The 13,273-nt window shown below is 39.8% G+C and overlaps 1 protein-coding gene across 1 annotated transcript in view; it reads left to right on the top strand.

Moving 5' to 3' along the window:
* Nucleotides 1–2,865: 2,865 nt before the first annotated feature.
* BTBD1 (BTB domain containing 1) overlaps nt 2,866–13,273 on the top strand; it is a 35,834-nt gene continuing 25,426 nt past the window's right edge. Inside the window, exon 1 of the mRNA XM_074233966.1 lies at nt 2,866–3,474. Coding sequence (XP_074090067.1) covers nt 3,065–3,474 — 410 coding nt within the window. The 5' untranslated portion in view covers nt 2,866–3,064. The remainder of the gene's footprint in view (nt 3,475–13,273) is intronic.

Raw genomic sequence — 13,273 nt, 5'->3', positions numbered from 1 at the left:
TTTCTCTCCAGAAAGGTTGGATGAGTTCACAGCTTCACCAACAACAATATATTAGTGTCTCAGATTTCCCACATCCCTTCCAAAATTGATCATTGTCCTTTCTGGTCATATTGTCCAGTCTGAGAGGTGTGAGGTGGTACCTCAGAGAAGCTTTAATTTGCATTTCTCCAGTAATTAATGATTTAGAGCAATTTTTCATATGGCTATGGATTGCTTTGATTTCCTCATCTGTAAATTGCCTTTGCGTATCCTTTGACCATTTGTCAATTGGGGAATGGTTTTTTTTTGAAAATTTGACTGGTGCGGCTAGGTGGTGCAGTGGATAAGCACTGGCCTTGATGTCAGGAGTACCTGGGTTCAAATCCAATCTCAAACACTTAGTAATTACCTAGCTGTGTGGCCTTGGGCAAGCCACTTAACCCCATTTGCCTTGCAAAAACCTAAAAACATAATTTGACTTAGTTCTCTGTATATTTTAGAAATGAGTCCTTTGTTAGAAATACTAGTTGTAAAAAGTTTCCCAATTTACTACATTTCTTTTGATCTTGGTTACAATTTACCTAGGACTTAAGATGTTCAAAAGTAGGACAAAAGCAGGACAGATTGTAAACTTCAGTGACTTTGGGTGAGACTTCCGTCTTACTGGAAGGATTGTAATTGGTGGCTCCTAGCTCAATGGTATGAACATCCAGGTGCCTTTTCCTAACTGACCTGACCTATCAGTACTGGAGGGAGATGCTTGTGGAATAGATTGACTAGAACAGAGTTTGTGACAAGGGGTAATGTGAAATATGGCTATAATAGTAGGCCACAGACAGATTATAGAGGGTCCCAGATGATAGGTGGGAGATTTACATTTTATCATATTGGCAATGAGAAGCTATTGAACGATTGTTTTATAGGAGGAGGGGTTTTGTTTTTGGTTTGGTTTTTTTTTTTTTGAGAATATGAATGCCGTGGTCAGATCTTTGTATTAAGAATATCCTTTTGGCAGTTTTGTGAGAATTTAATTAAAAGTAGGAAAAAGCAGTTTTTTTTCATTTCAGTAAGAAGTAATGAGGGCCTGAATTAGGGCAGTGGCTGTGTGAATGGAGAGTAAAATATAATTCATATGTTTTGGATCATATGTTTCATGAATAGGCAATTTGAAGGATTTTGAGGAGCATGCTGATGAGTTTAGTTTGGTGCTTGTTACTTTTAAGAGGCCAGAGGGGGACAACCTGGTGGCCATCAGGCCCAGTGAAAATGAAGAATGGAGATTAGGGGAGATGTAGATCTATGTGTGCATAAACACATACACACATACATATATACACAAACATGCACACTCTAAAATATACCATAGATGTCTATATATACATGTATATATGCTTATATATAGCTGATTATGGACATATATAGATGTGTTTACATATAGTTAAACAGATGCATGTATATGTATCCCCTAAGTTCCATTGTCTATTTTCAGTGGCTCTCTCTCTCTCTCCATATATATATATATATATATATATGTATATTATATATATACATATATATATATATATATAATTTCCTGATATGTGTGTGCTTATTTATAGATCTATGCACAAGCACACACAGAGAGAGCTTGGCATATATATATATATATATATATATGTTATATATATATATATATATATATATATATATATATATATATATAGTCATCCTCACAGAAATATTTGTAATTCACTCTCTGAATAAGGGTGAGAATATATAGAGAGAAGACAGTTATCCAAACAGATCACTGAGAGACACCCATAACCTAAGGAGGGAAAAAAAAATCAACCAACAAAAGAGTGAAAAGGAAGGAGACCAGGAGGTAGCAGCGTCTTGGAAATCAAGGGAAAAGAGAATTAATCAAAGAGAAATCAGTTCATTTTTTAAATTTATTTTGAATTTTACAATTTCCCCCCAATCTTGCTTCCTACCCCTCCCCCCTCCCCCCAGGGAAATCAATTTAATTCAACAGATACACTCATTGTTGGCTGACCTTGGTTCTAAGAACTGTGGAAGATAAGTGAGATTCTCAGTCTTCTTGGAACATACAGTAAATAGGAAGATAATAAGCTTGTAACTATATGGCATACAATATTACAATATGTACATAAGTTACATAAAACGGAGGTGGTCATTACAAACTGGGAATTAGTTAAAGTTTCATGGAGAAGGATCTTTAAAGGATGAAAAGATAATTGGGGAAAGGGGGGTTCCAAGCACAAAGGACAAAGGTACAGGATTTGGGGGGACAGATTCAGTTTTTGGTTGGAGCAGAGTTTTTGTAAAATGAGCTAGTGCAGAAAGGTTTTGGATCTTTAGAGAAGTTAATGATGTGTAACAATGAGGAAGTTAAAGACATTGAAGACTGAGAAAAAGAGGTTATGAGATACGGTCACTAAAGATCGTCGGTCACCTTGGAGGATAAAAAAAAATTGAGTGATAGTGCGTAAATATTCCATTTTCTAGGAAGCCTTAATAGAGCTGATGGGCTTGGTCAAGGTCACCTAGGCAGGGCGCCGCCGCGCTTGGGCGGAGCGGCCTCGCTAGCGCAGCAGGGTGAGCGGCTTCCAAACCCCTGGGCAGCGGGAGCAGCCCATGGCAGTGCTCGCCGCAGTGGGTCAGGCGTCGGGAAGCGCGCGCGGCCAAGACCGGCCTCCCTCGCGGCTCGCGGGGGGGGGGGGGGGGGCAGGCACGTGACTCCCGGGGGCTCGCGGCCGGGCAGGGGCGTGGCCGGGGGACCCCGGGCCGGGGCTCAGTTCCGCCTGTGCGTGCAGCGCCCCCCCCCCCCCGCCTCTGGCCTAGCTCGGGGGCGCCTGCGTGGGCGCCCCTCCCCCTCCCGCGGGGAGCGACCGGAAGTGGCGCTCTCCCGGAAGGTTCGGCAGCGAAGGCAACGGAACCGGCCGCGGGAGGCAGCTCCTCACGACCGCGGCCTGGGCCCCGCACGGAGCCCGACCGGGCCGCCGCGGGAAATGGCAGCCGGGGGCCCGGCCCGCCAGCTAAGCCGTCGCGGGCAGCGCGCTCTGTAGGGCCGAGAGGCGCCTCGGGCATGGCCGGAATCGGGGCCCCAGCTCCAGGGGACTGTCTCCTGGGCCCGGAGGCCGAGAAGGGTGCCGGGGCCTCCCCACCGCGGCCGGCACCTCAGGGCCCGGCGGCGCCGCTGCCCCTGCAGCGCGAGCCGCTGTACAACTGGCAGGCCACCAAGGCCTCGCTCAAGGAGCGCTTCGCCTTCCTCTTCAACACGGAGCTGCTGAGCGACGTGCGCTTCGTGCTGGGCAAGGGGCGCGGGGGCGCGGGGGCCGCGGCCGCGGGGGGCCCGCAGCGCATCCCCGCCCACCGCTTCGTGCTGGCCGCCGGCAGCGCCGTCTTCGACGCTATGTTCAACGGCGGCATGGCCACCACCTCGGCCGAGATCGAGCTGCCCGACGTGGAGCCCGCCGCCTTCCTGGCGCTGCTGAGGTGAGCCGGGCCGGGCTCTCGCCGCTCTCCGGGGCCCCTTTGACCCCGGAGCTCCGACCTCCTCCCGGGGAGGGCGCCGGGGCGGCAGGGGCGCAGGTGCCTGTTGGGACCTGGGCGTTGCCACCTGGGCGTTGCCACCTGCGACGCGTCCTCGGGCCGGTCCCCGCCGATCTGCTCCCGGGGGCCACCTCCGGCCGCCTGGGTTCCTGAGTCACGATCGGACGCGTGGGACTGTCCCAGGCCCCGGGGGAGGCAGGCCTTGGGGGAGGCGGCACCAGCGAAACTCCCGGCCTGCCTGATTCCATAGGAAGGGCTGTACAGCAGGCTCCGGCCCGGGGTGGTCTGGCGTTTAGAGGGGACCCAGAAGCTGACTGGGAGACAGAGCCCTCCTTGTGTGGTGGATAGAGCACCGGCCCTGGAGTCAGGAGTGCCTGGGTTCAAATCCGGCCTCAGACACTTAATAATGACCTAGCTGTGTGGCCTTGGGCAAGCCACTTAACTCCATTGCCCTGAAAAAAACAAAATAAAAATAGAATGCTGTTTGCACTTTTCTATTACTATTTCTATTACTTTTAATCTCCTACCCCAAAATGCGTTACATCGAGTGGAAGATGTATTTCGAGTGCTTACAAATGTGACTGAAAATGTTTTAGCCAGAAGAATAAATGTGATGCGGTTATATTTTTTCTTTGTAATTTAGAAGTTAATGGTCTGTATATTACAAAATAATCTGATTGAAGCATTAATTGGAGGGAACCTCATAAATAATTTAGCACAGTGTCCTCATTGTACAGGTGAAGTACCTGAGGCCCAGAGAGGTAAAGTGACTAGGGTTACGGGTAACAAAGAAATGGCATTTGAACCCCTGTCCTTTAAGGTCCAGTGTACCTCTTGCCTTAATGATGATTGTGTTTTATCCTGAAGAAAAGTATGACTTCTTTTAAATTTCAGGCGAATTAAAAAAATATGCTCTCTTATCACTGTTAGTTTGAGAAGATAAGCCTTTATTACTCAGTAAATACTTGTTGAATTGAAAAAAGTGGGGCATCTTCTTTCTTCAGTAAGGTTTTCAGGTCTTGTAACTTGAATAGCTGCAGTCTGATTTGAAATACTGTTAGCTAAACCCTTTAATATGAGTAAATTTGATTGATGTTCTAAAATACACGATATTAACAGCATACTAAGATTTATTTTAATGCTATCCCAGATTTCAAAATCATAAAATTATACATTGACTTTTGGAGAGAAATTCTTAGCTTAGATGTAACCTAAAATTATACAGAATCGTATTTTTTTTTAAGTGCTCAAAGTGAAAGAGATTACTCAGTCAAGAAAACTGTGAGAAGAGGAAGAATACATTGGAATTCTCCATTTCCGTAATTCAAAGTCTGTGGATTGTATGTATTTACTAGGACATTTCTTACAGTGTTTCTTCTGTATGTCATTTACTGTAGTACCCAACTCTTCCCTATTTTCTCCTTTTTTTTTCATTTAACAGTGATCTATTAATGTATCTAACAAGATCTATTTTTGAAGCCATGGTTATTCTTTGCTGATTTTTTGAACCAGCTGATTCAGTCATTTTCTGTTTTTGCTGGTCCTGAATATATGGTTGGAACACTTCTTGTCACAAAAGAATATTCTGGAAATTTAAAACCAAATATTTTATCTTTTATTATTATGTTTTTGAAGATTTTGAGTTTTACAATTTTTCTCCCAATCTTACTTCCCTCCCCCCCACCCCCCAAGGAAAGCAATCTGTCAGTCTTTATTTTTTTCCATGTTGTACACTGATCCAAATTGAGTGTGATGAGAGAGAAATCACATCCTTAAGGAAGAAGCAAAAAGTATAAGAGATGACAAGATCAGACAATAAGATATTTTTTTTTCTAAATTAAAGGGAATAGTCCTTGAACTTTGTTCAAACTCCATAGCTCTTTATCTGGATACAGATGGTATTCACCATTGCAGACAGCCCAAAATTGTCCCTGGTTGTTGCACTGATGGAAGGAGCAAGTCCATCAAGGTTGAACATCATCCCTATGTTGCTGATAGGGTGTACAGTGTTTTTCTGGTTCTGCTCATCTCATTCAGAATCAGTTCATGCAAATCCCTCCAGGCTTCCCTGAATTCCCATCCCTCCTGGTTTCTAATAGAACAATAGCGTTCCATGACATACATATACCACAGTTTCCTCAGTTGAAGGACATTTACTTGATTTCCAATTCTTTGCCACCACAAACAGGGCTGCTATGAATATTTTTGTGCAAGTGATGTTTTTAACCCTTTTTCATCATCTCTTCTGGGTATAGACCCAGTAGTGGTATTGCTAGATCAAAGGGTATGCTCATTTTTGTTGCCCTTTGGATGTAGTTCCAAATTTCTCCAGAAAGGTTGGGTGAGTTCACAGCTCCACCAACAGTGTAATAGTGTCCCAGATTTCCCACAACCCTTCCAACAATGATCATTGTCCTTTATGGTCATATTGTCCAGTCTGAGAGGTGTGAGGTGGTACCTCAGAGAAGCTTTAATTTGCATTTCTCCAATAATTAATGATTTAGAACAATTTTTCATATGGCTATGGATTGCTTTGATCTCCTCATCTGTAAATTGCCTTTGCATATCCTTTGACCATTTGTCAATTGGGGAATGGCTTTTTTTTTTCTATAAAATTTGACTCAGTTCTCTGTATATTTTAGAAATAAGTCCTTTGTCAGAATCATTAGTTGTAAAAATTGTTTCCCAGTTTGCATTTCTTTTGATCTTGGTCACAGGGGTTTTATCTGTGCAAAGCTTTTTAATTTAATGTAATCAAAATCTTCTAGTTTGTTTTTGGTAATGTTCTCCATTTCTTCCTTAGTCATAAACTGCTCCCCTTTCCATAGATCTGACAGGTAAACTAGTCCTTGATCTTCTAATTTGCTTATAGTATTGTGTTTTTTTTTTGTCTAAATCCTGTAATCATTTGGATCTTGGTAAAGGGTGTGAGGTGTTGGTCTAATCTAAGTTTCTTCATACTAACTTCCAGTTTTCCTAGCAGTTTTTATCAAAGAGAGAGTTTTTATCTCAGTAGCTGGAATCTTTGGGTTTATCAAACAGCAGATTACTATAATCATTTCCTGCTTTTACACCTAGTCTACTCCACTGATCCACCAACTCTATTTCTTAGCCAATACCAAACAGTTTTGATGACTGATGCTTTATAATATAATTTTAGATCAGGTAGGTCTAAGCCCCCTTCTTTTGCACAAAACCAGATATTTTCTGCCTATAAGCTTCACTGTAGTGGTTTTCTGTTGTTCCTCCCACTGCCCATCCTGATTTTTTTTGCAGTTCTGCTCTTTGTCCTTCTGTGTAGTTAGGCTTTATTTGTGGTGCTCTTCCTAACTCCTTGTTTGCCAAATTTTTGCTAGTCTGGCTGGTTGGTTTTAAAGTAGTACTTTCCAATAGGGAAGGCGTCTCCTTTTCTCATCATTTCTATGGGTATTGTGCTTTCTATAGGTGGAAATTGTTCTTCTGCTCTGTCTATTTCTAATCTTGTCATTGGGTTAGTTTTCTACCTTGGTTAAAATTGTTTGTGAAGTTCAGGTAGTACTCCCAGTACTTTAGTTAGTTGTTGGTTTCCCATGATCTCTGTCCCAGTGTTTCTGCTGTGGTGGTGGTGTCTGATCATCCTAATGACATTTAGATCATTATTATATTGCTTTATTTTTTGACCTTCTGGTCCAATTTCATTCACAGTTTTAATTGCTAAATGAAATATTTCTCTTTCTAATTCTAGTAAGTTTAAGTCTTAACTATTGGTCATTAGATATTGAAAGTCTGCTGGATTGAACGTGCACTTATTAGTGCACATAGTTGTTAGTATTTTGGGGGCATTGCATTGATCTAGGAGATGCGAATTTTGTTTTCATGATTGGTAATGATCTGGCATGTTTAAGTGAATCTGTCTAGCATGACATGTAATAATAATATAGTCTCCTTCAAATTTACATTCTGTTTGTTAGAAAAGTCCCTAGTACTCCTGTGTACTGCCCTACTTCCTCTAGAACCTTAGATTTGTGTTGTTCAATTTCTCCATCCCATAGCATCTGTATCTTCATTCAATGCTCAAGTATTGCTTTCTAGGTTCTGCTTTTGCTGAAAAGCTTGCTGTTGCTTAAAATATTTTCTTAGCTGGTTAAAAATTTTGATTGTTGGGTCTCTTATTAATTTTAGAGTATTTAGTAAGTTTGTCTTTTTACCTTGTTGGATGCTGGTACTGTTGGAAACAGTGCTCTCTTTGCTTTGAACACTTTGTTTGCTATCCAGCCATCTAAGACCTCAGCTTTTTTCTGTTGCTTCTGAAAATTTACTGTTTGCTGGATTGTGTTCTTTAGCTGCTTTATCTGATGGATTTCTTGGTTCTTGACTGGTGTGTTTACTGGTCCTGTATAGAAGTAGTGTGCACCCTGAAATTGAAAATAGTTGGTTAGTTTATTATTATTTACTGTTAATGCTTTGGCTGAATTTGTTGCTTTGCTTACCTTTTCTGAGTTGGTATGTGTTAAGATGAGAGGGGGCAGCTAGGTAGTGAAGTGGATAGAGCACCAGCCCTGGAGTCAGGAGGACCTGAATTCAAATCCAGCCTCAGACACTTAATAATTGTCTAGCTGTGTGACATTGGGCAAGTCACATAACCCCATTACCTTAAATAAATAAAAAGGGGGGGGGGAAGAGCTGAGAGCAAACATTCTCACATGAAATCTTGAGTCAAAGTTGGCTTTCAAATTTCTGGTGTTGATAGTTTAGGTTCTTCCAGGATTATAGGCTATCTTAAATGTTGTACTATAACCTGCAGATCTTCAAGGAGAGCTGTTGAGATGTCTTGGCTTTTATAGCTGTAGTCCTCTTCCCACTTTAGCATTGCTTGTCACCATGTGACCTGGCTTTTCAGTGTAGGTTCTAGGCCATTACTAAGTATTTTGAAGATGTTTGGTATTTCTTTGTAATTTATTGAATCCCCAAGTCACTTCCTAGTTGCTTTGATAGGTTTAAATTTAAGTTTAAACATCTATCTTTAATTAGTTGAGTGTGTTCAGATTTTAGTTCGCATTTTTTTTTCTGATTTTTGTACTATCCTCATTTGTAGTCATTATTACTGTAGTAGATTGAGTTGTTTTTAATCTTTTACATTTTTGATCTGATTGTCCACACATTACTTGTTTGAATTGGTTGACTTAATCTAGTTTGCTTTTTCAGACACATTATGTTTTATTAAGTGCAATTAATGAAGGGGAAAGATTACATTTGCTTGATAGTATTTCTTAGTTAACATAGTATTTTGTGCTAGTAGTGATTTTTTTTTTAGTGCTAGCAGGACACCATGTAGTAAGATTTCATCATTTCTTTTCCCCATGAATTAATATATGTAACACTTAACTGGATTCCAATTCTTTTAATATGAATATTTTGTATACTAGTTCAGTTGTACCTTTTTTTTTTTACATTTTATAGTTTTGACCAGTAATATCTCTACTATTGTTGCTTGTTAAATTTTCTCTGCCAGGCTGTGCTATCTATGATTGTGCACATAAGCTGTCTGTTTTATGCTATACACTCTTTTCTGGAATAGGTCAATAATAGTGTCTTTAATACTTATTACTCTCTGAATGTGAATAGTTTTGACTTTTTCCCTATGTGTGTGTGTGTGGGGGGTCTTTGGTTCTTCAGTTTTTTGTTTAAGAAGTATTTTGATATTTGTGTTCTAATAATGTGATAATCCATATGAATCCCAGAGACATGTTAGATCTGGTCTTACTTATTAAGGTCATCCAGCTAGTTCGTTGTAGAATTAGGTCTAGAAAAACAGACCCACAGATTCTCACCATATACCATGATTTGTCTCTTTCTTTGAGGCAGAGAGTAGGTGGAATGTTGATGGAAATTTTATTCAATTGGATATAGGGAGAGGACTTGATAAATTCTTTTTAACTAAATTGGCCAACTGTAAACTTTTTGTGATAGCAAAAAAATGGTTACAAAATCAAATAGATAGTATTTAATGGTGGAATAAAATAAATTGTGGTATATGAATGTAGTACTATATCATTGTACTATAAGAAACAACAAATCTTTAGAAAAGACCTATATGGAATTACCTGGTATGAACTGATGCCACATCCAGTAAACATAACCAGAGGACAGAATAAAATAGTGATAGCAATAACTTAAAGTAAAAACTGACCTCCAAAGTGTGATTAATTATAGTCTCTCTTGGTCCTGAAGAACAGATGGCAAAATACTCCTTCCTCTGAGTAGAGAGTTGAGGGACTACTTTAAAGTCGCATAAATTTTCGAATGTGGGTTGCTGCCTATTTAGTTTTGTTTAATTTCTTTTTTATGTTACAAGGTTGGGCTCAGTGGGAAGGGAGTGTAAAAGCATCAATAAAACTTGAAAAAAATAAATGAAAACATTTTTAGAACTTATGTAATTTTTAGTTTTAATTTTCATATTATTAATATGAGGGAGCTAAGTGATATAGTGTGTGGAGTCAGGAAGATCCAAGTTCAAATGTAGCCTCTATTTGCTTCAATTTTTTCAATTTATAAAATGGTTATAATAGCAGAGTCTATTTTATGAGATTGTTGTAAAGATGCAAAGTACTTAATATACTGCCTGGCACATAGTAGGCACCAAGTTTTCTAAATAGTGCTTTTACTGCCCACAGCTTTTATGAATCAGTTAACTCCTTGTAATCTTCCATTTGATTTCTCTATAAGATAGTTGTATCAAAATAGTTTATTTATAGTCTAAATTAGAGGTGTTAAACTCAGTGGATGGGATGGGCACCAAAAAAAGAGGCCCAAGGAGATTTAAGTAACTTGCCCAAGATCATAATAGGTAGTGAGCCTTATAATTAGAATTTGAACCTACATCTTCTGACTCCAGGACCAGTGCCCTTTCTGCTGTTGGATAACAAAGACAAAAATGAAATAGTACCTGTTTTAAAGGAACTTACATAGTAGATATACACAGATCAATGTAAGATAATTTTGGAGAGATAGAGCACTGCAACTGGAGGGCATCAGGAAAAGTTTTAAGCATTTGTACTTAGGGCCTGGAGAAAAGCTAATTATTTTAAATAGCAGAGATAAGAAGGGAAGTGCCTTCCAGGAATAGGAGACAGAGGTCATCTGATATGAGTATATCAATTCTATGCCTCTTCCATGTCTTTGGTTCTTTCAAAAGGTAGTCTTTTTTTTCCAGTACCTTGCTCCATTGATCATTCCCTTTCTGATTTGCATTTTCATTTCAGACAGAATTTATTAAGCATAAGTGATGTATAAGAAAGCATTATGTTAGGATCCAGTAACACAAATTGAAAAATATCTACATTTTGCAGTTAGGAAAAGTATGGTTCAGATCATACAACTGTTAAGTGTAGAATTCAAACCCAGATTTCAGTTGATCCTCACAGTAAAGCCTGAGGGATGTAGGGGCTTTTACAGTAATGTATTACCTTCATTTACAGATGAGAAGACTCAAGGGGGATGTAAGAGATTTGTCTGTTATCACAAAGAAAATATTAGATGAAGCACTTGTGACTCTAGATCTAATACAATTTGTACTGCATCTTGCCAGGCTATTTTACACTTAGAAAACTTTAGTGTCCATCTCTCCAATGCTTGGAAGATAAAATAAAAACTCCTTAACTTAATGTTTAAAGCCTGCCACAATTTAGTTTCAAATTATATTTTTTCCCATTTAAAAAAATTCTGAATTTAAATAGTGCCAATAAGAATATTTCCATATGCAAAGTCAAACATAAAAAGATGTTATGGATTTCTCTGATGTACAACTCGCTTTTTTTAAAAAATAAGTATATCATAAATTACACATATATATTGCATATATATATATATATATATATATATATATACACACACAAGCTGTTCTACCTCAGAACTTCCTTGTATTCCTTTTTTAATTTATTTTTTCCAGACTGACTTATTTTTATTTATACATCACTAAAATAGTAAGAGTAAACAATCCCCCTCCCCCCACAAAAATAAAAAAATCTCATGAGAAATAAAGTGAAAGAAAGGAAAAAAATGTGCTTCAGTCTGTGTTCCAATACCATGAGTTCTGTCTCTGTGGTGGATTGCATTCTTTATCATAAGTCCATCAGCTGCTGATTGGTAATTCCCTCCATTCATTTCTCCCCACTACCGATTACCATATTTTCTCTCTCCTTTCATTCTGTCCCTCATCAAAAGTGTGCTGTGGGACAGCTGAATGGCATGGCAGACAGAGCACTGACCCTAGGGGTCGGGAGGCCCTAAGCCTATATTCCACCTCAGAGACCCAGCAACCACCCAGTCCCATGATCCCAGACAGGCCATCCAATCCCACCACCTTGCAAAAACTAAAAAAGAAAATGTATTATATCTGACTATCCTCTCCCATGATCTACCCTCTCCTCTAACCCCTACCTCCCTTCCCCCATCCCCTTTCTTCCATCCCCTTTCTCTTCTAGATTTCTATGCCCTATTAAGTATACATGTTGTTTCCTTTATAAATCATTTCTGATGAGAATGAAGGTTCCTCATCCCCCCTCCTCTTCTCCCCTTCCATACCATTGCAAAAGCTGTTTCTTGACTCTTGAATGAAATATCTTAGTCTATTCTACTTCTCCTTTCCCTTTCTCCCAGTACATTTCCTTTTCACCCATTGACTCCATTTTAAAAATACATTATACCTTCAAATTTGGCTCTCTCCTGTGTCTTGACTATAAAAGCTCCTTCTAACTGCTCTAATAAATGAGAAGGGGCATATGAGTATTATCAGTATCTTCTTCCTGTGCAGGAATACATGTAGCTCATCACCATTAAATCCCACTTAATTTACCCTTGTCCACTATGCTTCACCAGAGTTCTGTACTTGAAGATCAAACTTTCTGTTCAGCTCTGGTCATTTTAGCAGGAACATCTGAATTTCCCATTTCATTGAAAGTCCCATCTTTTCATGTGCATACCCTTTGATCCAGCAATACCACTACTGGTAAGAGATGATGAAAAAGGGTAAAGGCATCACTTGTCCAAAAATATTCATAGCAGCCCTGTTTGTGGTGGCAAAGAATTAGAAATCAAGTAAATGTCCTTCAATTGGGGAATGACTTAGCAAACTGGTGTATGTATGTATGTATGTCATGGAACACTATTGTTCTGTTAGAAACCAGGAGGGATGGGAATTCAGGGAAGCCTGGAGGGATTTGCATGAACTGATGCTGAGTGAGATGAGCAGAACCAGAGAAACACTGTACACTCTATCAGCAACATGGGGGTGATGATCAACCTTGATGGACTTGCTCATTCCATCAGTGCAACAATCAGGGACAATTTGGGGTTCTCTGCAATGGAGAATACCATCTGTATCCAGATAAAGAGCCATGGAGTTTGAACAAAGTCCAAGGACTATTTCCTTTAATTTAGGGGAAAAAACTGATATTGTCTGATCTTGTTATCTTTTATACTTTATCTTTCTTCCTTAAGAATATGATTTCTCTCTCATCACACTCAACTTGGATCAGTGTACAACATTGGAAACAATGTAAAGACACAGATTGCTTTCCGTGGGGGTGGGGGGAGGGAAGTAAGGTTGGGGGGAAATTGTAAAACTCAAAGTAAATAAAATCTTTAATAGGAAAAAAAAAAAGTCCATCTTTTCCCCTGGAAGAAGATGTTCAGTTTTGCTGGGTAGTTGATTCATTTTAGATTTTTGCAAGGCAAGTGAGGTTAAGTGGCTTGCCCAAGGCCA

The sequence above is a fragment of the Macrotis lagotis genome, chromosome 4 (genome assembly GCF_037893015.1).
Source record: "Macrotis lagotis isolate mMagLag1 chromosome 4, bilby.v1.9.chrom.fasta, whole genome shotgun sequence".
Lineage (NCBI taxonomy): Eukaryota > Metazoa > Chordata > Mammalia > Peramelemorphia > Peramelidae > Macrotis > Macrotis lagotis.
This window is presented reverse-complemented; position numbering and strand designations above follow the sequence as displayed.